Raw genomic sequence first — 22,817 nt, 5'->3', positions numbered from 1 at the left:
TAATGTAAGGAGACAAATGATTGCCACAAATTATCTTCCGATCACCACATGCACACCACAGCATGCTGCCCACACACATGTATACACAAGTAAGTACATTAATTAAAAAAGTCAAAGTGTTTCAAATAAAGTCTTTTTCTGTCAATGTCTACTGAGAATTTGAAATTTTAGCATTCCTTTATATATTAAAAAAAAAAGAAGTAACAATATTGGTGACTCAGATAAGCTCATTTTGTACACAGGGGAACTGTGAAAAATTATGCAGTAATAAGGCTTTGAATAATGTAACCAATTATAAACAATAAAGATCCTAAAGCTCCCTTTCTTTTTCTCTTTGTATTTTTCTCTTTGTAAATCACTGAAGTACAAAATTTCAAATATTTCTAAGAATGTAGAGGTGATACTTTTGAAGCAAACTGAATAAAATTATTAATATAGCTATTTTTTACCCCAAATCTCTGTCTTAGGAGGGACACAGCTTGTGATTTCATGTCTCAGTTGTATGGGTTGTCAGTCAGCCTCATTCCTTTAACTGTATAGTCTTTGAAGGGAAATTCTCCAGCCCTCCATTTTTCTGCTTCTATATAACAATTGGCTCCGATAATTGTCTTAGTGAGAATTAAGACTCGATAGGAAAAGAAAACTTAGCTAGGGGCTCTCTGGCTCTGTCAGGCAAAGCCATGGGCTTTCTCACTCATATTTTATTACGCAGGGCCCATAAAGCTCAGCTCCATATCTTCATCCTCGGTCATGCTGGATGGAATGCAGCCCACGAATACCAAGCAGCCAGAGAGCACTTTAAGTAACTGCTTCCAACCCCAGGCTGCAGCGGTGATTGTATATGTGGATGACAGTGTAACATGAGAGATGCTTGGGTGGGCTGACAGACAGACAGACAGACAGACAGACACACACACACATACAATGGGGTTTATGGGGCCATTAAATGAGTAAGTTGCTTTAGAGTTATTCTTATTAATAAAGTATAAACACTCTCATACTGAGATCACACTTACGTCCTCTAGAGGTTATGACAGAGGCAAGAGACCTGGTATAATGAACCTTCCTGAATAATCCTAGATAGGAATTCAAGCTCAGGACAATCATGAGCCAAACTGATGGAGATGAGCCTTTCGGGGGGGAGGGCCTACTCTGAGAACGATGTACTACTGATGTCTGGTCTCTAACGGGTGCTTCACGTTCCTACCCGATTCGAGCCAGAAGCTCTTGCCAAACAGCTTTATTTTACATTATTTTTATTTTATCTTATTTGTCAGTATTTTGCCGGCATGTCTGTCTATGTACCATGTGTGTGCCTGGTGCCCAAAGAAGCCAGAAAAGGGCATTGGATCCTCTGGGACTGGGCTTACAGATGCTGGGTAATCAAATTCCAGCCCACTGGAAGAGCGGCCGTGATCTTAACTACTGAGTTACCTCTGCAACCCCTATGTTTAATTATATTTTTAAGAATCATTTTGTTTTTAATTTTCTATCTGTGTACGGTGCCTATGTAGGAGTATGTGCACATGAGTGTAGGTTCCCTGAGATGTTGGGAACATTCGAGGCCCTGGAGCTAGAGTTACAGGTGTCTGTGAGCTAAACAAGGTACTAGATACCAAACTTGAGTGGTTTAGAAAAGCAGCAAGCACCTGTAGCTACTGAGAAATCTCTCCAGCCCCTAAGCTGTACTGTAGAAAAACAACAACAAAAAGAAAAGTCCTAATCTGTGCATTTTATACTGGGTGCTTTATTCAGTTTGATTGCTCATTTTTAGGCTGCTGGCATGATTGGTGAATGGAGTAAGTGGAATATGAAAGACCCAGATGGAAAATTGCACTAAACGGGCGAGTTTTCCTAAACATCAATTAATCTGCTTTAGTTTTGTTCATGCTTGGGTTCTTCCCCTGTGTGTTATATTAAACCTTATAATTGCATGCATCCAGGTTGCTCGTAGTGCAGTCTAACATGAGTACTTGGTTGCTGTGAATAGTTAGTGGTAGCGGCTTCAACTTCAGCCCCATCTTTCTGCACTAGATATAGGGAATAAGGAGAAACATCTAGCTCTGTATGATGTCTTTATACTTCCTGGTTGATAGCAATTAGTGATTCAAAAGCAAGCAGTGGATGAACTGGATGGTATTATGCAGCATCTAAAATGCTCGAAACTAGTAAGTTTGTATTTATAATTTACTTATCTTAAACAAACACTATTGTGTTGGGGGGGAGATTGCTATTGCTCTTGGGAATGCTGTATTTCAAGAGGACATCTTTAGCTTCTGGAAACATCTGTCAGACAAGTGGAATGACTGGCACAGTGTCTGCAAATGAAAACGAGACATGCCCAGAATATTCTAGAGGCCCAGCACTAGACGTGAACAAAGAACGAGCGTTTGCTTGGGAATCGACTCTTCCATTCCTCGTGTGTCTGATAGAACAGAAAGTGTTTTGTAAAAGCTTAAGGCTTCAAAGTGATTTTCCCTTTTGCTGCTGTGCTACAAATGCGTGCTCCTCGCCATCTGTGTTCAGGCTCTCTTGTGGTATGTTTTCAAGCAGCATGTTTTTACGTCTAAAAATGAGCCCTGGCAGTTCAATTCTAGTCAGCTCACTTCGTCCCATCCTGGCTGTGGCTCATTTGTTCACTAACTTGGGATAAGGTGCTACACTGGCTTTATAATGCTCAGGGTTTGCATTGGGGGTTAATTTATTCATGCTGCCTGGAAAATCCCATAATGATCCACACTTGTCCCTCAGTCCCAGGTTGCCTTCCGCCTCTGTCTCTCTTACTTGAATTTGCACGTACAGAGACTCCTGGGCAAGGACACCAGGAAGTCTTCCACAGCTAAGTCACTCAGAATACTGGTGGATTCATTTGTTTGATTGTTTTGTTTTTTAAATCACGATCTGTCTATGTAACCCTGAGTGTCCTGTGTAGACCAGGCTGGCCTTAAGATCAGAGATCTGCCTCCTGAGTTATGGGATTAAAGGTGTGCACCATTATATCTGGCCCTGAGTACCTGCAGATATTAACTTTGCCTAATAGCATTCTTCTTGTCTTGGGCCCTGGGTCTTGATGGTGTAGTCAGCAACATGTAACAATCCCTGGTTCCTACTGGCCTATTTCTTTTAGAGCAGAGACACCAGAAAAATTTACTATTTTCTACTGTTTTACTTGGTAATTAAAATGCCTTTTCAGACTTCAGCTCCACTACAGGGGGCTCCCCAGTTGTTTCCTCCCAATGTATGGAGATGTCAATAAAAAAAAAAATCAACAATGAAGGCGGAGAGAAGTTTTCCTTTACTTACAGCTCTAAGACTTTTGTTAATGCCTATTAACCATAAATATGCACTTAGGCCTTCTATCTCAGTCTGAGATGGTTTTCAAGTAACCGGACACCTGAGTAATTACCGTAAAGCATAGCAAAATGCACACGATGGTATTTTAGGCAGCCGGATGCACCATATAGGAGAATAAACAATCAAGTCAGCCATCTCAAGAAGTTTAGCAAGCACACACTGCTCAGATGCAGTGTTTAGGTACCTGCATGTGCTCCATCACCCAAATCACGAAGAAGAAACACCGCAATGCTTCAATCAACTGTACCTGAGTTTCTCTTCACACAAGCGAGAGAGGAACATCCCCAAAGCAAGGCCCATGTGGATTTGCACGGCTTGAGATTCGTCAGCACTTGGTTTCCCAGGTAACCTGGCAGTCAGCATGCTCAGGATTTCCTCAACCTTCTCTTTGCAAGAGATAATGAAAACAGGCACGAGGAGGGACAAGGCCGTGGCGGCAGCAGAGCGTGCAATAGCACTTGCGGTGTTCTCACCAGAATAGGACTTCTGAAATGCGGCAAAGAAAGAAAACGGAGGTTAGCCTCTTGCTTAAAACATGCAGGATGCACACCCATCACATGAGTGCTACAGCAATACAGGCTTCTCCCACATCTGCCCTACAGACAAAAAGGAGAATCTAAATGTGTTTATTACACACCCTGCTTTCAGTCAAGGAGCCATGGACTACCGAGTAATCAGTAATGTCCTCTTAAGTTTCAAAGATGGAATTCTAAATGCCTGTGTTTAGAGGTTGTGCACACTGTCACTATACAAACTCAAACACTTTCAATGTTTTTAAAAGTCCACATGCATATAATAGGAAAGCCAAAAGTAAAGCTGTGTGAACTTAGAAAAGCCACATTACAATTGTCCAGAAAGCTAGGACTTACTCCGAAAAGGGCGGGGGAGACAAGACTTTAAAGTTTACTACAGAGGAACAGGTGGAAGTCTAGCACAAGGATCTATTGGCACATCTCCCAAATTTTTTGGTGGCAACACAATCCAATAGATGGATTATTTTCTACAGGGGGTTAATTCCTTTTAATTAAGAGGGAAGTTGAAATCCTAAAAGCTTCTGGTTACAAAGCAATGACCAGCTATTCAGAAGGAACCAGAGGGCTCTACATGTGCTGTCCGATATGTAATTATGGGAAGAGAAACGAATCCCATAATAAAATGACAGGGTAGCTGAGCATGAGTGGCATCTGCAAGAGCCCCACGCCAGCGCGCTCCAGCACACATGCTATCCACTTATAAACGTGTAGCAAGTCGAGAGGAAAGGCTCTTTATCATCCTCACTACTGTCCATCTCGGGTTCTCAGACATGCCATAAAGGCGGACTTGTCCCGGGCAGTCAAAGCACGCCACAGTGTGTTTTAATTCTATGTCTATGTGCTCCCTACACCCTAGTACTTTATAAAACTCAGGCACGTAGGACATTATACTGGAAGCTAATATAATGTTTTCAAATGATGTTACTCAGAAGTCTTCAGCTACTAGGACACAGGAACTAAAGGAAGTGACTTTTGAAATAAGTCTTTAAAATGAGTAACAATGTAAAAAGAATAAAAAAGGTAAGAGGCAATTCTGAACTGGCCATTAAAGAGGCTGTCTTATTGCTTCGTAAGGACTAAGCACAATGACTAGGAGATCTCACACGGTGTCTTGTTCCAGTGAACGTCTGACTCACACAGTGACTGTGCAAGCTTCAAAACAAGTTGTGCAAACCAGCACCAAGAGATTCCTTCTCTGTACAAAATCTAACTTCCAATGTAATTCTGCATTATCTTTTTTTTTTTTTTTTTTGTCTGCAATTGTAGTTAAAATCTAGCATTGGACCCTAAGCTCCAGATCAATACATACCTTGTCCTCACAGGGGCAGGGCAAGATGAACAGAGTATTTACAGAGAAGCCCATCAGCAATGGATTTGGGGCTAAATCCATTATCTTAGCAACAGTTCAAGATCTGTGCTGCATTTTTCTTAAACAACTGAACTCGGGCGTTCAGCTGACTGTCCCGTGACCTCTGTAATTCCCTAAACAACAGACACTGATAGGACCAAACCAAACCGTTCCACACTATTGCAAGAGTAAAGCAGTCCCACAACCTCAACAGGGGCACAAGAGAACAAGATGCGCAGGTCACGTTGCTCAGTCCTCAGGAGCCGTGAAGACAGAGAGATGTGGGTGGCAGTTATTTTTCACATGGCCAACAAGACTACTTGGTATTTACAGAGAATTTTTCTGTTTTCAAAACACAACATCTTTACACAATTTAAATTTTACCTTCACAATCTTTGGTAAGTCAGAAAAGCATGGCAAAGGATTTCTACTTTTATTTCACAAGTAAGGAAAACAAGAATGCTGATGGTAAACTGCCAAGTCAATAGTCACAAAACCAAGGGGTGGTATGAGGCCTCCAGTTATTGCAGAGGATGCTTTTGTTCTTTTCATTTTATGAATAAGGACAAAAAAGATCAAATATATTTAAAGAAATCCTACAATCATAGCCCTTGATCCTGACTACATATCAGGAGGAAAAAAACAAAACAAAACAACAACAAAAAAAACACAACTCAATCGCTTTCATATTTTTGGTACTTGGGACACATCCTAAATCAATTAAATGAAATATGGGCCTACACACAAGTCTTTCTTCACACACATACACACACACACCTAACCTACAGCCAGGTCCAGAAATTACTGCACATGTCATAGTTCTCATGAGAACCATGGATGTCAGGAGAGTCCCCCCTTGGTGATGCTGGTCATTTACATTTCTTGCACTTACATGGTAAAAACATGAGAAGAGTTGTCCTCTGGGGTGGTAGTGGCTGTCCACAATGACCAGCAGAGTATCAAGCACCATGGAAACCCACTCTTTCACTGGAAGGAAATTAGGTTGAACCTGTAAATGATGAAGAACATGAAATGATAGTAGAAAAAACAGAACAAATCTAAACCTTATGTTGACATCGAGAGTACAGTCATCTTTTTGTTAAAGAGTGAAACACTATCATCAACAGTAAACTTTATCTGTTTCTACTACAGGAAGTGAACAGAGTTGACAATGTACGTCCTTACCTGTGCTCCAACAAGAGCACGAGGACATTTTATTCAAGACTTATCAGAAGCGGGAAGGCAGAGGCTACAACAGGATAGACTCTGCTTTCCTCTGTCCAGTGAACTGTGATGTAAGTAAAATACACAGGGAAGAAGCACAAAAGAGAAATTTAAAATTTCCCAGCTTTGTGACTTACCAGTTCACAGAGCAGCCAATCAGCCTGCAACCGTTTGACCAACACCTCTAGCATTTCTGGTTACTATTACATAAGGCTGCCCATCATGTATCATAACCACATTCACCTAACTAATGAACAAATTACTTTAAAAATTCCACTCACTAAAGAGAAAACTTGGTTATAAAAATCACCCATAGCCATGGGGGTCAAAAACATACATCTTAAGATCTTTTGTTACTGGTCACACATGTTCAACTTTAATCAAATAATGAGATCTAGACTTTGCATTAAAAAATGGCCATAGGAAAGGTCAATAAAAATAATAGCAAAGCCCCATTCTTATCCTGGATGGCTTCTACGTTTGATAAGATTGGAAATAGGAGATAAAGAATATGAGAATCTAGAACTTCAACTCTGAGTTATATCCCCAGTGATTATGGGGCAAATTAACTTCACAACTTCATTTCACCATATTTACCCCCTCCCAAGAAAAGGGATCCTATAAAATGCATAAGCTTATGAACTTAACAGATACAGATCTAGTTAGTATGTAGCCTTTGTGCAAGTATTCCATGGCTCTTTCAATGAAATGAAACATTTCCTTATCTTTCTCATTATCAAAACAAAACTCTGGGTTCAAAGTTAAATAGTTGAATGTTGACACATTATACTTCTACCATTCATGTAATGACCTGTGCCTCATTCCCTCTCTACACATAATGTATATCTGTAGCTCCTGCCTCACAGTAGATTCTTCTGCCTAATGGTGACAGTGTCACTAGATATGATTATCCAGATTATTTGTGTCTCCAACATCAAATTAGGCAAGGCACAGAGTAATAGTGAAAGAATATAGATTTACTAAAAGTGAGAAGAGCAGAAGAATTACAGCAGGACTAAGCAAAGAGCTGACTGCAGAGGTTCCGGCTCACTGAGGGGGTTGTGAGTTTTAATAGAGGGAGGGAGTGGATGGTAACTCTGTTGATACAATGTTGGAAGACCTGCACTTAGCCAATACAAGGGGTTTTGCTCCTGACTCTTCACTTCAAGGATAGACGTCCTCACCGACCTTGGTCCAGCAGTGGTTTGAACAGGCCATGCTCATCTTTCCTTCTACCAGGATGTGTCTCACCAAAATCACCCATGGGAGAGAAGGCACTACGTGGTGCCCTACAAGAAGAGGTAGACACATACTCCCACCCCCGAGGGTAGTTGCCTTGATTCACTGGGCTGTTCCTAAACCCACCTACTTCAACAACGCCCTTTGGATAAGTCTCCCTTCTCCATTATTATTTGGAGATTAATTACATGCTCAGGTGAGGCTGTGTTGTTGGGCATAGGACTCTGTGAATCTAAATTGTAAATGGTGGATACAAGGCCAAAAATGACCCAGGTGGAGATGGTCTACTGAGACACTTCAATAGCACTGTGTCAGAGGCTACATTTCTCTTGGCTAAACCCAGCCTTTAGCTTTGTCTTCAACGCCAAGGCTTTCCAAATGTCACGCACTTTCCGTTCTTCTTCTTTTAATGGGTGGGAATTATATTTCTTTACATCCAGAAAAGAACCATGAAAGAAGAGTACAGAGCCAGGCATGGTGGGAATAGCTATAATCCCAGAGCCTATGCAAATGACAGGATAGTCAGTTGGAGGCTAGCATGGGCCACATAGTGAGAACCTATCTTAGAATCCACACAAACCAAATGAAGACAAAACAGAGGACAAATGGCTCGTGAAACACTTCTCTAAGATGGAGATGGTGATGTTAATGATGTTTAGTGTTACTGAGAGCTTAGTATTTACCTGCTGTCATGAGACTGTGTGTGTATGTGTGTGTATGTGTGTGTGTGTGTGTGTGTCTTTGTGTGTCTGTATGTATGTCTGTGTGTATGTCTCTGTGTGTGTATGTCTTTGTGTGTCTGTATGTATGTCTGTGTGTATGTTTCTCTGTGTGTATGTGTGTATGTATGTGTGTGTGTGTGTGTGTGTGTGTCTGTGTGTGTGCATGCGTGCATGCACATATTCATTCACATTTTACAGTACTATTATCTGGGAAGAGCTGTCATTCCATCTAATAGATGAGAAAACAGGTTCTGAATGTGGAGATCACTACACATAGGCTGTTTTGTTTTTTTTTGTTTTGTTTTGTTTTGTTTTGTTTTAACTGCTCGAGCCACATCCTATCTAGATAATGATAACTAACAGATAATAAAACTTAAAACAAGAACAAATCTATGCCTTTTTATTTTGACAGATATGAGTTATTTGAAAAAGTACATTGGAAATGAATATTGGCGAGCCTGCCACATGTTTAATTAAGAAATAAATGCCTTGCAAAAACGAATAGGCACTTTATCATTGACATCTACAATTAAAATGCAAAGTACAATTTTTTCAGTGTGTAAACAGAGCTTATTTATCATTTTTTGACAGCATTGTTCATGTCCTGTAAGCCTGGTTAACCTTCTAAGATTGGTTACTAGTGATGTAAGCACAATAAGACAGATCCTGTTTCATAAAATTGGTACCTTCAAATGGAAATGATCACTTAACTACAGTGGAGGAAGCAGAACAGAAAAAGAGCGCTTCAGTAGACAGTGGGGCTCACAGGAGGCCTCATCCAACAGCAGGATCTGATGATGCAGTCACAGAATTTAGCCTCGAAAACCCAGCCCCAGGCCACCTAACTCAGGACTAAAGCGGTGGAACCAAAGCCCACATGCCATAAGTCCTCCCAACTCACCTCCAGGACTCCATCAGAATCTGAGGACAGGCTGGCTTCGTGCTTCGACACCACGACGGCAAGGCTGCTTAAGGCCAACAGTGCATTGCCCTTGACCACTGGACTCTCCCTACGGTAAAACAACAACAACAACAATTCCAAGAGAGGACTTAGAAGACAAGAGAGAAGCATTGCCATGGGAGAGCAGACAGAGTGGACAAGCACCTCCATTCTAGCACAAAGCTAGTTAAAATAAGAAAGATTCAGGTACGAAGGGCAGGAAAGATGGCACAGTGGTTAGAGCACTTGTTCTTGCACAAATCTTGGGTTCAGTGCCCAGCACCCATATGGTGGCTGTGGTATTCTGAATGAAAATGGCCCCCATAGATTCATAGGGTGGCATTATCGAAGGTGTGGCCTTGTTGAAGGACTGTGTCATGGGCCCCCACATGTAGGGATATGGGGGTGGCTAGCGGGCAGGGCAGGGCACGGGGCAACTTTGAGGTTTCAGAAGCTCAAGCCAGGCCCAGTGTCATTCTCTCTACCTGCTGCCTGCCTGCGTAACGAGATGTAGAGCTCTCAGTTACCTCTCCAACACCATGTCTGCCTGTGTGCCCCCATGTTTGCCACCATGAGAATATTGGACTAAGCCTCGGACCCTGTAAGCCAGCCTCAATTAAATGTTTTCCTTTATAAGAGTTCCCGTGGTCATGGTGTCTCTTCACAGCAATAGAAACCCTAACTAGGGCTGGAGAAATGACTCAGAGGTTAAGAGCACTGTCTGTTCTTCCAAAGGTCCCGAGTTCAATTCCCAGCAACCACAAGGTGGCTCACAACCATCTATAATGAGATCTGGTGCCCTCTTCTGGTATGCAGGCACACATGCGGGCAGAATACTGTATAAATAATAAGTAAATAAATCTTTTAAAAAATTTAAAAAGCCATTCCTTAAAAAGAAAAGAAAAGAAAAGAAAAGAAAGCCTAACCAAGACAGTATCTTTCAACCATCAGTAACTCCACTCTCAAGAATCTAACACTCTTCGAAACTCCATGGGTACCAGGCACACACATGGCATACATATATATGCAGATAAAACAATTGTACATACAAAATAACAACATATTAGCGAGGTGTGGTGGTGCACACCTTTAGTCCCAGCACTCAGGAGGCAGAGGCAGGTGGATTGCTGTGAGTTCAAGGTCATCATGATCTACATAGTGAGTTCCAGGACAGGCAAGGACACTTGGTGATCCCTGTCCAGAAAATAGGCAAAACAAAATAAAATAGAGATAAATCCAGCTGGGGCAGTGGCGCATGCCTTTAATCCCAGCACTCAGGGAGGCAGAGGCAGGTGGATCGCTGTGAGTTCAAGGCCAGCCTGGTCTACAAAGAAAGTCCAGGACAGGCAAGGCTACACAGAGAAACCCTGTCTTGAAGGGGGGAAAAAAGGCACACAGACAGATAAATCCTTTACAAAGTGCCAATAACTTCTCTGCTGATACTTGGACTGATTTTCAGCTCTCCCCATCATGGCCATTATCACCTTGTGCAACTTAGAAACCCAAGCTTGTATTTCTAAGTTTCCTTCCTCTTCATCTTACTCCATCCTCTGACATAGCATTTCTCAAGCTATATTCTTCAATGTCATTTTCAGCTGATTTAAATGTATTGTTTTATCTCCAAAACAGAACTAAATGCTATATGAAAAGGCCCTGAAGAATGCAAAGGCCTCTTCTGAAACAGCAGTGTGTGGGACCAGCTCCCCCTATGCCAGGTCACAAGTGTCCTTTACTCCCACATAACATATGGCAGCTTTTGGCATCATGGCTCCCCCGCTCCCTCATCCCGCTATAGCACAGCTAGCAGTCTTAGAGTGACATTGTAATATGACTTGGTTGACGCAGATAAGACAGGAAGGGGGATAAAGAACTGCTTTTAGATGACGTGCATTGAGTGTTGTCCTGTTATTTAATTCAAATGATAGTTTTCTAATACTAACAATAGAAACTATTTTTTACCTTATAATTTGGCATCATCAACATTACCTAATTTTCATATATTCTTAGCATGTAAAAATGCACACTTGGTGTTATTCCATATTCCCAGAAAGAACGGTCTGAATGGAGCAATGATGAGCAGCTGCCTGCAGAGCTTCCCCACATGAAGACGTTATTCTGGGGCTTATAACTGCATCCCAATAATGTCCCACAGAAAATGTCCCCAAAGTCTGAGATGAGACCTGAGCCTGAATTCACTGTGTGCAGTCGCTGTGTGCAGCACAGTGTCAGAACAGACCCAGAGGACGAGAATGACCTTCACACTAGCTCCTCGTGCAAGCCTAGCACTTCCCTCCAGAGCAGTCGGCACACAGCGGGACATGTGCTCTTGTGTGCTCACCTGTATTTTATGGGAATGGGATCTAGGACATGCCGCTGTCATGTCTGCTCTTTTACCTAGGCATGTAGCCCTTTCCTGCTTCTCCCCCTCCCCCGTGAGTGGTCCAGCTCAGTAAAGCGCTGCCCAGCAACCTGCTCCTTTTGTTCACCATCCTTCAGTCCAGTCTCCTGTGAGGTCTGCTGTAAGTCAGGAGACACCAGCATGCATACTGAGGACTGCGATGGAAAAACTTACAAAGGCTCCTTGAGGTCTAAACAAATGGCTTCTCTGAGGTTGTGGATTACAAAGCACATTTTTTAAAGCTAATAATAAAATACCATGAAGCAATCTATGACTTGGGCCATTAAAAAATCATTTAGCAGAAGCAAAAATCTTTTGCTTTTAATACAGGTTGAATAACAACATTGAAAGTTTTTTCATATTTTTGAGCATTTTGAGTTTTCAGGTTAAGGTTATGCTATTATTCCTACATTTGAAATCTTTCTGATACCCAAGCATTTTGCATAAGGAATGCTCAGTCTATACCATTTCTTTCAGTTATGAGTAGCCTGAGGCCTTTCCTGATAAAAAATGTAATCCCTAAGGATGGATTGAGAAAGAGGAGCAGGAAGAAGAAGAGAAAGAAAACAGGTGGAGGAGGAGGAGAAGGAAGGAGTTGTTTTAAATTCTCAGTAATCTGAAAATGAAATCATCAGTCTTCGTGCCATACAGAAAACAGTTAATCGGCTACCCAAAATCGCCTATCAGTTCTAACAAGTGTCTTATAGAAGATGACAGAAGGAGTATCTTCATAACACTCAAGTTACAACGGAAAATTTAGTCTATTTCTTTTTAAAGATTCATTTTAATTTTTAAGTGTGTGTGTGTGTGTGTGTGTGTGTGTGTGTGTGTGTGTCCGTCCATCCGTCCATGGGTATGAACGGTAGGTATGTGTTGATGCCATCAGAGACCAGAAGAGGGCACTGGATCCCCTGGGACTAGAGTTAGAGGAGTGAGCTGCCTCATGTGAATGGGTGTTAAGATCTGAATTTGGGTCCCCTGCAATAGCTACACGTGCTCTTAACCACTGAGCAATCTCTCTAGATCCTGCCTCAGTTGTAAACAGTACTCCAAATCGTATTAGTTAACTTATCTTGACACACACACCTGAGTATGTACTGTAGGGAAAAAGAAGGAAAATGTAGCAAAGGCCACTGGTAATTAGATCTTCGTGATGCAGGCTAGATTTTTATCTAGACATTAATTTCTAGATAGAACACAATTGCTCCAGTCTACACAAAGCATTCATGGTTCAAGTGCTGGGTTTGGTGAAGGCACTGGGACTGGGGAGCTCGCTGATCTCAAACCTGCTACACGCCCAGAACAGCCTTTGAGTGACAGCACACTCTGCATACTTAGCAAAACACATTCAGCAAAGAGCTGGCCGGTGAAAAGTTTACAACTAGAGCGGCACAAACTCACCGCCTTGTTACTCAAATAACTATCCCCTATCAGTCAAACAGCTGTGACTAATTTGCATAATAACATGTCAGCATCAGTTCAGTCTTTATCTAAGCAACACCACTGACATTTTAATTAAATTGTCCTTTGGAACAAACTGATGTCATTAACCTAATTAAAAAGCCCAAGGAAGGATGAGCTTCAGTGAGGCTTTCTGAGGGACAAAGTATCACATTACATATCAGCAGAGTGACCCAATCATTTGGGGATTTTTGTCTTCGGGCTCAAATCCATTTAATTAATCACAATGAAAACAAATTGCCATCAGTCAGCCGGCTTACCCGTGTTCTAGTTCTGGCATAGTCATAACCCCGATTCTCAAAAGTAGTCTTACAGATGAGCAAGTCAGTGACTCCGTGACTATAGTATAACTTCCTGCATTTAACTTAGGAGTGAACAACAAAAAGAAAAAGGCCCAGGCCTCAGGCAGCCTTTCAGCCACGGTCCAAGCACCAAAAACTAAGCTGTCAAAGGGCAGGAGTGAGATGTCCACCTGTGTGAAGGAAGCCACTGGAAAGAAGTGGAGAGAAAGTGGCAGCCATTTTCCTCTGCTCTGTCACTGTCATCCAGCCTCAGGACCTCTTGTTTACTTCCTGCCAAAGGTAGAACCATCCCACTGTTTTACTAAGATAAAATAGATTTTTTAAAAATTTATACTTTTAAGTTTTTGATTTTAAAAAAAGGTAGTAATCCCATAAGAAGTTGAATTGCTTCACTGTAACCCCCTGAGAATACAGACACATTAACCTTGGGTACTAGTCACAACATGATACTTTGCAAATCTATAGAGAAAAGTCATGTTGCAATAAGATGTAAGACCAGGGAGTATAAAGCTGACTTCAGAGGCAAAACAATAGTTCGTCTGAACATAAGCCTGCTGGTTTCACCATCATCCAAGCTTTTGCCTCAAACATCCTATTGTTAACAGGACATAAGAACATTGCACAACAATACAAACTATGAAAGGAAAATATCCAAGATGGCCTGCCCTCAGCTATGAAGCAGAGCGCGTGCATTTCTATGCACTGGCTCCCTTTTCCGTTAGTCAGAATGGGTAGGGGGTGAGTGATGGGCATGTGCTGAGATGAACTGTGCAATCCTGTGGCTGTTTGTTTCTGCTGTCCCTAGTGTCAAAGCTTTTTTGCTACACAATGTCCCAGGATATATGACTAGGGGGCATAATAGTGCACTTAAATGCTTGCTTAGGAGACGGGCCTTAGTACGTATAAAATCCTCGGCAGGGCTGTGTCCCTGTCATTTGGAGACCAAGAAGGAAGCAAGGCAGCATGACACAGCAGGAGAAGGTGATGGTGGAAGGGAGAGACGAATGCCACTGGCTTGTGTCTCTGCTGCCAGGAACAATTAGTCAGCTTGTTAGCGACGATCCTGAAGAGACCTCTCCAGCAAGTAAGTTCATTAGGGTGTAATTTCCTTAGTGAGCTTTGGCGTGAGGTAAATAAGAAGCCGGAAGGCAGTAACATTCAAGTAATTTTTGTTAAAACCACCACAAGGATATGACTGGCATTGCCTTTTACTGAGTCTTTGTATTAGTGTTGTGTCTGTCAATGTCATTTTTCTAGAAAGTTTATCATAGAGCTGAGGAGGTTTATTCAAGGTCAAATTGGTTGCTAATTAGAATCCAACTTTTAGATACACTGGACCCCATGGCAACCAGGGAGTGTAAGGAACTCCACATTATTTGCTGCATTAGAGCTGAGATTTAATCATCTATTTGCAGACCCAGTGTAACTCACAGTCTTGAGAATTCATTTTTTTCCTCCTTGAACTAAATTATAATCCTTTAAGTTTAAGCCAAAGCACATGGCATTTTGTTAGGTGTTCAGGATGAGCGTCTCTCACTAAAAAGCTATGTATTTGTACCAGTCACTCTGTGTTTTCACAAGAAGGCATGCAGTAAAGATTAATATAGCTAACAGGGTAATGGTGGTTTTCTATTTAAAACAAAAAACAAACAAACAAAAAGTACTTTATAGTACTTAACATTATGAAACGCCCTAAAAAGAGAAGTGCCTGTATACCTGTCAGGAAGTTTACTAGTACTTTGGGTAGGAGAATAAGCCACTTACTTCGCAGCTGTCTTGGTGATCTCATCGGTCAGCAAGTCTCTGACCCTGCAATAAAGATGGAAAGCAGACATGAGCTTACGTGAGCCCAAGGACTATACTTACATTCTTATTCGTCGGTTTATAAGAACCTGCAGAAGACCAGTCATATGGCTCAGCAGATGAAGGCACCTGGTGACCTAAGTTTGATCCCTCGGAACCATATGGCGCAAGGAAAAACGTGAAGTTCCTACAAGCTTCCCCCTGCCTGCCGCCTGCCTGTGGTGGCACTGCGTGGCCATATGCTTGTGACACACAAATAAGTAATGCAAGAATGTTAATTTTCAAACTTCCAGCAATGTCTCTGGGTTTTAAAAGAACACGGGCAGAGCTGTATTGGGGAAAGGACACTGATAATGGCTTTATGTCAGAGTCATCCTTACTTTTTGTAGGATCACTTAGTGGAGATAGGTAAGGAGAAAATGCACCCAAGGAGAGACAGGCAGTGCCATATCCAGGGGAGTGCTGGGTGCACAGGTATCCTTTGCTTTACCCTTTAATGGACCACACCTGTATTGAATACATCCAACGTCACAGTGATGGAGATCGAGCCTTCACAGACAGGCTTAGTGGCCTCATAGGAACAGGCATGAAGAAGCTCAGTGCTTTCTCTGGTTCCCCCATGTGAGGATACACAGATGTGAGGGCTTATCAGCCATGCTGGTTCCCAGACTCTAGAGCTGGGAGAAAGCTTTTGTTGTTGAAGCTGCCCAATCTACAGCATTTCTGTCATGGCAGCCCCCAAAGGATACTGCTCTCTCCATTTTTGCCTGAGCGCCCACCAAAATATCAATTTACTATACCCAAACAGTATATACAGAAATCATTGTTATGTATATATAAGATACAACTTCAAATTTTGGTTGTACAATTATACCAAAGCCAAAAGAAGATAATTATACCTATGGGATGGAAGGTAGGTATGCTCAGTTTAAATATTTATAGACTGTAACATGTTTTTCAACATAGGAATTCTGAGGTACGGTAGAAAGCGCTGTGTCAGATTTACATTTTTTAACATTCTTTAAAGATTTATTTTTAATTATGAGTATACATGTGTGTGAGAGAGACTCTGTGTGTGTGTGTGTGTGTGTGTGTGTGTATGTGTGTGTGTGTGTGTGTGTGTGTGTACCACATGTGTATGGGTGCCCACAGAGGCCAGAATAGAGTACTGGATCCCATGGAAGTAGAATTTCAAGTGTTCATAAGCCACTTGATATGAATGCTGGGAGGAGAACTTGGGTCCTCTGTAAAAAGCAGAAAGTGCTCTAACACTGAGCCAGAGGCTCAGCCCCTCGAGGTATTTTACGAATATAAAACTTTATATTCATAAATATTTGCATATGACATATAATAAATTCTTAGCTAGTCAGCATTCCTGAGGATAAATCATACTTAAGAGGCAATTTTTTTCACATACTTGCAAATTGTGCTTATAGACCGCAAGCATACTTTAAAGGGTAATTCAACAACAAATGTATCTATAGATCATCCACACCCGCTGTAATCTTTTATTGTCCAGTGTTGTGTGATAGGAACAGATGAGGGGCTGCCTATTAACAGGCATGCACAGTCACAACAGAGCTCCTGCCGGCTCCCTTCTGTGCTGCAGGACCAGTCTCCCCGTCTTGTATCACTGCTCTTAGTAAGGGAAGGTGCTGTAGTGTCGATGCTCTTAGTAAGGGAAGGTGCTGCAGCGTCGATGCTCTTAGTAAGGGAAGGTGCTGCAGCGTCGATGCTCTTAGTAAGGGAAGGTGCTGTAGTGTCGATGCTCTTAGTAAGGGAAGGTGCTGCAGCGTCGATGCTCTTAGTAAGGGAAGGTGCTGTAGTGTCGATGCTCTTAGTAAGGGAAGGTGCTGCAGCGTCGATGCTCTTAGTAAGGGAAGGTGCTGTAGTGTCGATGCTCTTAGTAAGGGAAGGTGCTGCAGTGTCGATGCTCTTAGTAAGGGAAGGTGCTGTAGCGTCGATGCTCTTAGTAAGGGAAGGTGCTGTAGCGTCGATGCTCTTAGTAAGGGAAGGTGCTGTAGCGTCGATGCTCTTAGTAAGGGAAGGTGCTGCAGCGTCGATGCTCTTAGTAAGGGAAGGTGCTGTAGTGTCGATGCTCTTAGTAAGGGAAGGTGCTGCAGCGTCGATGCTCTTAGTAAGGGAAGGTGCTGCAGCGTCGATGCTCTTAGTAAGGGAAGATGCTGTAGCGTCGATGCTCTTAGTAAGGGAAGGTGCTGCAGTGTCGATGCTCTTAGTAAGGGAAGGTGCTGCAGTGTCGATGCTCTTAGTAAGGGAAGATGCTGTAGCGTCGATGCTCTTAGTAAGGGAAGGTGCTGCAGTGTCGATGCTCTTAGTAAGGGAAGGTGCTGCAGTGTCGATGCTCTTAGTAAGGGAAGGTGCTGTAGTGTCGATGCTCTTAGTAAGGGAAGGTGCTGTAGCGTCGATGCTCTTAGTAAGGGAAGGTGCTGTAGCGTCGATGCTCTTAGTAAGGGAAGGTGCTGCAGCGTCGATGCTCTTAGTAAGGGAAGGTGCTGTAGCGTCGATGCTCTTAGTAAGGGAAGGTGCTGTAGCGTCGATGCTCTTAGTAAGGGAAGGTGCTGTAGCGTCGATGCTCTTAGTAAGGGAAGATGCTGTAGCGTCGATGCTCTTAGTAAGGGAAGGTGCTGTAGCGTCGATGCTCTTAGTAAGGGAAGATGCTGTAGCGTCGATGCTCTTAGTAAGGGAAGGTGCTGTAGCGTCGATGCTCTTAGTAAGGGAAGGTGCTGTAGTGTCGATGCTCTTAGTAAGGGAAGGTGCTGTAGCGTCGATGCTCTTAGTAGGGAAGGTGCTGTAGTGTCGATGCTCTTAGTAAGGGAAGGTGCTGTAGTGTCGATGCTCTTAGTAAGGGAAGGTGCTGCAGTGTCGATGTTCTTAGTAAGGGAAGGTGCTGTAGTGTCGATGCTCTTAGTAAGGGAAGGTGCTGCAGTGTCGATGCTCTTAGTAAGGGAAGGTGCTGCAGTGTCGATGCTCTTAGTAAGGGAAGGTGCTGCAGTGTCGATGCTCTTAGTAAGGGAAGATGCTGTAGCGTCGATGCTCTTAGTAAGGGAAGGTGCTGTAGTGTCGATGCTCTTAGTAAGGGAAGGTGCTGCAGTGTCGATGTTCTTAGTAAGGGAAGGTGCTGCAGTGTCGATGCTCTTAGTAAGGGAAGGTGCTGTAGCGTCGATGCTCTTAGTAAGGGAAGATGCTGTAGCGTCGATGCTCTTAGTAAGGGAAGGTGCTGTAGCGTCGATGCTCTTAGTAAGGGAAGGTGCTGTAGCGTCGATGCTCTTAGTAAGGGAAGATGCTGTAGCGTCGATGCTCTTAGTAAGGGAAGATGCTGTAGCGTCGATGCTCTTAGTAAGGGAAGGTGCTGTAGCGTCGATGCTCTTAGTAAGGGAAGATGCTGTAGCGTCGATGCTCTTAGTAAGGGAAGGTGCTGCAGCGTCGATGCTCTTAGTAAGGGAAGGTGCTGTAGTGTCGATGCTCTTAGTAAGGGAAGATGCTGTAGCGTCGATGCTCTTAGTAAGGGAAGGTGCTGCAGCGTCGATGCTCTTAGTAAGGGAAGGTGCTGTAGTGTCGATGCTCTTAGTAAGGGAAGGTGCTGCAGCGTCGATGCTCTTAGTAAGGGAAGGTGCTGCAGCGTCGATGCTCTTAGTAAGGGAAGATGCTGTAGCGTCGATGCTCTTAGTAAGGGAAGGTGCTGCAGTGTCGATGCTCTTAGTAAGGGAAGGTGCTGCAGTGTCGATGCTCTTAGTAAGGGAAGATGCTGTAGCGTCGATGCTCTTAGTAAGGGAAGGTGCTGCAGTGTCGATGCTCTTAGTAAGGGAAGGTGCTGCAGTGTCGATGCTCTTAGTAAGGGAAGGTGCTGTAGTGTCGATGCTCTTAGTAAGGGAAGGTGCTGTAGCGTCGATGCTCTTAGTAAGGGAAGGTGCTGTAGCGTCGATGCTCTTAGTAAGGGAAGGTGCTGCAGCGTCGATGCTCTTAGTAAGGGAAGGTGCTGTAGCGTCGATGCTCTTAGTAAGGGAAGGTGCTGTAGCGTCGATGCTCTTAGTAAGGGAAGGTGCTGTAGCGTCGATGCTCTTAGTAAGGGAAGATGCTGTAGCGTCGATGCTCTTAGTAAGGGAAGGTGCTGTAGCGTCGATGCTCTTAGTAAGGGAAGATGCTGTAGCGTCGATGCTCTTAGTAAGGGAAGGTGCTGTAGCGTCGATGCTCTTAGTAAGGGAAGGTGCTGTAGCGTCGATGCTCTTAGTAAGGGAAGGTGCTGTAGCGTCGATGCTCTTAGTAGGGAAGGTGCTGTAGTGTCGATGCTCTTAGTAAGGGAAGGTGCTGTAGTGTCGATGCTCTTAGTAAGGGAAGGTGCTGCAGTGTCGATGTTCTTAGTAAGGGAAGGTGCTGTAGTGTCGATGCTCTTAGTAAGGGAAGGTGCTGCAGTGTCGATGCTCTTAGTAAGGGAAGGTGCTGCAGTGTCGATGCTCTTAGTAAGGGAAGGTGCTGCAGTGTCGATGCTCTTAGTAAGGGAAGATGCTGTAGCGTCGATGCTCTTAGTAAGGGAAGGTGCTGTAGCGTCGATGCTCTTAGTAAGGGAAGGTGCTGCAGTGTCGATGTTCTTAGTAAGGGAAGGTGCTGCAGTGTCGATGCTCTTAGTAAGGGAAGGTGCTGTAGCGTCGATGCTCTTAGTAAGGGAAGATGCTGTAGCGTCGATGCTCTTAGTAAGGGAAGGTGCTGTAGCGTCGATGCTCTTAGTAAGGGAAGGTGCTGTAGCGTCGATGCTCTTAGTAAGGGAAGATGCTGTAGCGTCGATGCTCTTAGTAAGGGAAGATGCTGTAGCGTCGATGCTCTTAGTAAGGGAAGGTGCTGTAGCGTCGATGCTCTTAGTAAGGGAAGATGCTGTAGCGTCGATGCTCTTAGTAAGGGAAGGTGCTGCAGCGTCGATGCTCTTAGTAAGGGAAGGTGCTGTAGTGTCGATGCTCTTAGTAAGGGAAGATGCTGTAGCGTCGATGCTCTTAGTAAGGGAAGATGCTGTAGCGTCGATGCTCTTAGTAAGGGAAGGTGCTGTAGCGTCGATGCTCTTAGTAAGGGAAGATGCTGTAGCGTCGATGCTCTTAGTAAGGGAAGATGCTGTAGCGTCGATGCTCTTAGTAAGGGAAGGTGCTGTAGCGTCGATGCTCTTAGTAAGGGAAGGTGCTGCAGCGTCGATGCTCTTAGTAAGGGAAGGTGCTGTAGCGTCGATGCTCTTAGTAAGGGAAGGTGCTGTAGCGTCGATGCTCTTAGTAAGGGAAGGTGCTGTAGTGTCGATGCTCTTAGTAAGGGAAGGTGCTGTAGTGTCGATGCTCTTAGTAAGGGAAGGTGCTGCAGTGTCGATGTTCTTAGTAAGGGAAGATGCTGTAGCGTCGATGCTCTTAGTAAGGGAAGATGCTGTAGCGTCGATGCTCTTAGTAAGGGAAGATGCTGTAGCGTCGATGCTCTTAGTAAGGGAAGGTGCTGCAGTGTCGATGCTCTTAGTAAGGGAAGGTGCTGTAGCGTCGATGCTCTTAGTAAGGGAAGGTCCTGTAGTGTCGATGCTCTTAGTAAGGGAAGATGCTGTAGCGTCGATGCTCTTAGTTAGGGAAGGTGCTGCAGTGTCGATGCTCTTAGTAAGGGAAGGTGCTGTAGCGTCGATGCTCTTAGTAAGGGAAGGTGCTGTAGCGTCGATGCTCTTAGTAAGGGAAGGTGCTGCAGCGTCGATGTTCTTAGTAAGGGAAGGTGCTGTAGCGTCGATGCTCTTAGTAAGGGAAGGTGCTGTAGTGTCGATGCTCTTAGTAAGGGAAGGTGCTGTAGCGTCGATGCTCTTAGTAAGGGAAGGTGCTGCAGTGTCGATGTTCTTAGTAAGGGAAGGTGCTGTAGCGTCGATGCTCTTAGTAAGGGAAGGTGCTGTAGTGTCGATGCTCTTAGTAAGGGAAGATGCTGTAGCGTCGATGCTCTTAGTAAGGGAAGATGCTGTAGCGTCGATGCTCTTAGTAAGGGAAGGTGCTGTAGCGTCGATGCTCTTAGTAAGGGAAGGTGCTGCAGCGTCGATGTTCTTAGTAAGGGAAGGTGCTGTAGCGTCGATGCTCTTAGTAAGGGAAGATGCTGTAGTGTCGATGCTCTTAGTAAGGGAAGATGCTGTAGCGTCGATGCTCTTAGTAAGGGAAGGTGCTGTAGCGTCGATGCTCTTAGTAAGGGAAGGTGCTGCAGCGTCGATGTTCTTAGTAAGGGAAGGTGCTGTAGCGTCGATGCTCTTAGTAAGGGAAGGTGCTGTAGTGTCGATGCTCTTAGTAAGGGAAGATGCTGTAGCGTCGATGCTCTTAGTAAGGGAAGATGCTGTAGCGTCGATGCTCTTAGTAAGGGAAGGTGCTGTAGCGTCGATGCTCTTAGTAAGGGAAGGTGCTGCAGCGTCGATGTTCTTAGTAAGGGAAGGTGCTGTAGCGTCGATGCTCTTAGTAAGGGAAGGTGCTGTAGTGTCGATGCTCTTAGTAAGGGAAGATGCTGTAGCGTCGATGCTCTTAGTAAGGGAAGATGCTGTAGCGTCGATGCTCTTAGTAAGGGAAGGTTCTGTAGCGTCGATGCTCTTAGTAAGGGAAGGTGCTGCAGCGTCGATGTTCTTAGTAAGGGAAGGTGCTGTAGCGTCGATGCTCTTAGTAAGGGAAGGTGCTGTAGCGTCGATGCTCTTAGTAAGGGAAGGTGCTGTAGCATCGATGCTCTTAGTAAGGGAAGGTGCTGTAGTGTCGATGCTCTTAGTAAGGGAAGGTGCTGCAGTGTCGATGCTCTTAGTAAGGGAAGGTGCTGTAGCGTCGATGCTCTTAGTAAGGGAAGGTGCTGTAGCGTCGATGCTCTTAGTAAGGGAAGGTGCTGTAGTGTCGATGCTCTTAGTAAGGGAAGGTGCTGTAGCGTCGATGCTCTTAGTAAGGGAAGGTGCTGTAGTGTCGATGCTCTTAGTAAGGGAAGGTGCTGTAGCGTCGATGCTCTTAGTAAGGGAAGGTGCTGTAGCGTCGATGCTCTTAGTAAGGGAAGGTGCTGTAGCGTCGATGCTCTTAGTAAGGGAAGGTGCTGTAGCGTCGATGCTCTTAGTAAGGGAAGGTGCTGTAGTGTCGATGCTCTTAGTAAGGGAAGGTGCTGTAGTGTCGATGCTCTTAGTAAGGGAAGGTGCTGCAGCGTCGATGCTCTTAGTAAGGGAAGGTGCTGTAGCGTCGATGCTCTTAGTAAGGGAAGATGCTGTAGTGTCGATGCTCTTAGTAAGGGAAGGTGCTGTAGCGTCGATGCTCTTAGTAAGGGAAGGTGCTGTAGCGTCGATGCTCTTAGTAAGGGAAGATGCTGTAGTGTCGATGCTCTTAGTAAGGGAAGGTGCTGTAGTGTCGATGCTTGTAGGAGAAGAAAAGGCTCTTCCGCTGCTACTTACACTACTACTACTCGTAGGCATCAAAAACTTCTTTAGAGTAAAATTAATTGTGCCTGATTCAAGTTCATTTCCTTCCACT

General features: G+C 44.0%; 1 protein-coding gene across 1 annotated transcript in view; it reads right to left on the bottom strand.

The window, feature by feature from the left end:
* Focad (focadhesin) overlaps positions 1-22,817 on the bottom strand; it is a 282,156-nt gene that overhangs the window by 47,466 nt on the left and 211,873 nt on the right. The window contains exons 23-26 of the mRNA XM_051164051.1: positions 15,286-15,330; positions 9,322-9,430; positions 6,128-6,244; positions 3,602-3,840 (exon numbers count right to left, since the gene is read on the bottom strand). Of these exons, the coding sequence (XP_051020008.1) occupies positions 3,602-3,840; positions 6,128-6,244; positions 9,322-9,430; positions 15,286-15,330 (510 nt within the window). The remainder of the gene's footprint in view (positions 1-3,601; positions 3,841-6,127; positions 6,245-9,321; positions 9,431-15,285; positions 15,331-22,817) is intronic.

Source organism: Acomys russatus, chromosome 2, assembly GCF_903995435.1.
Source record: "Acomys russatus chromosome 2, mAcoRus1.1, whole genome shotgun sequence".
Taxonomy (NCBI): domain Eukaryota; kingdom Metazoa; phylum Chordata; class Mammalia; order Rodentia; family Muridae; genus Acomys; species Acomys russatus.
This window is presented reverse-complemented; position numbering and strand designations above follow the sequence as displayed.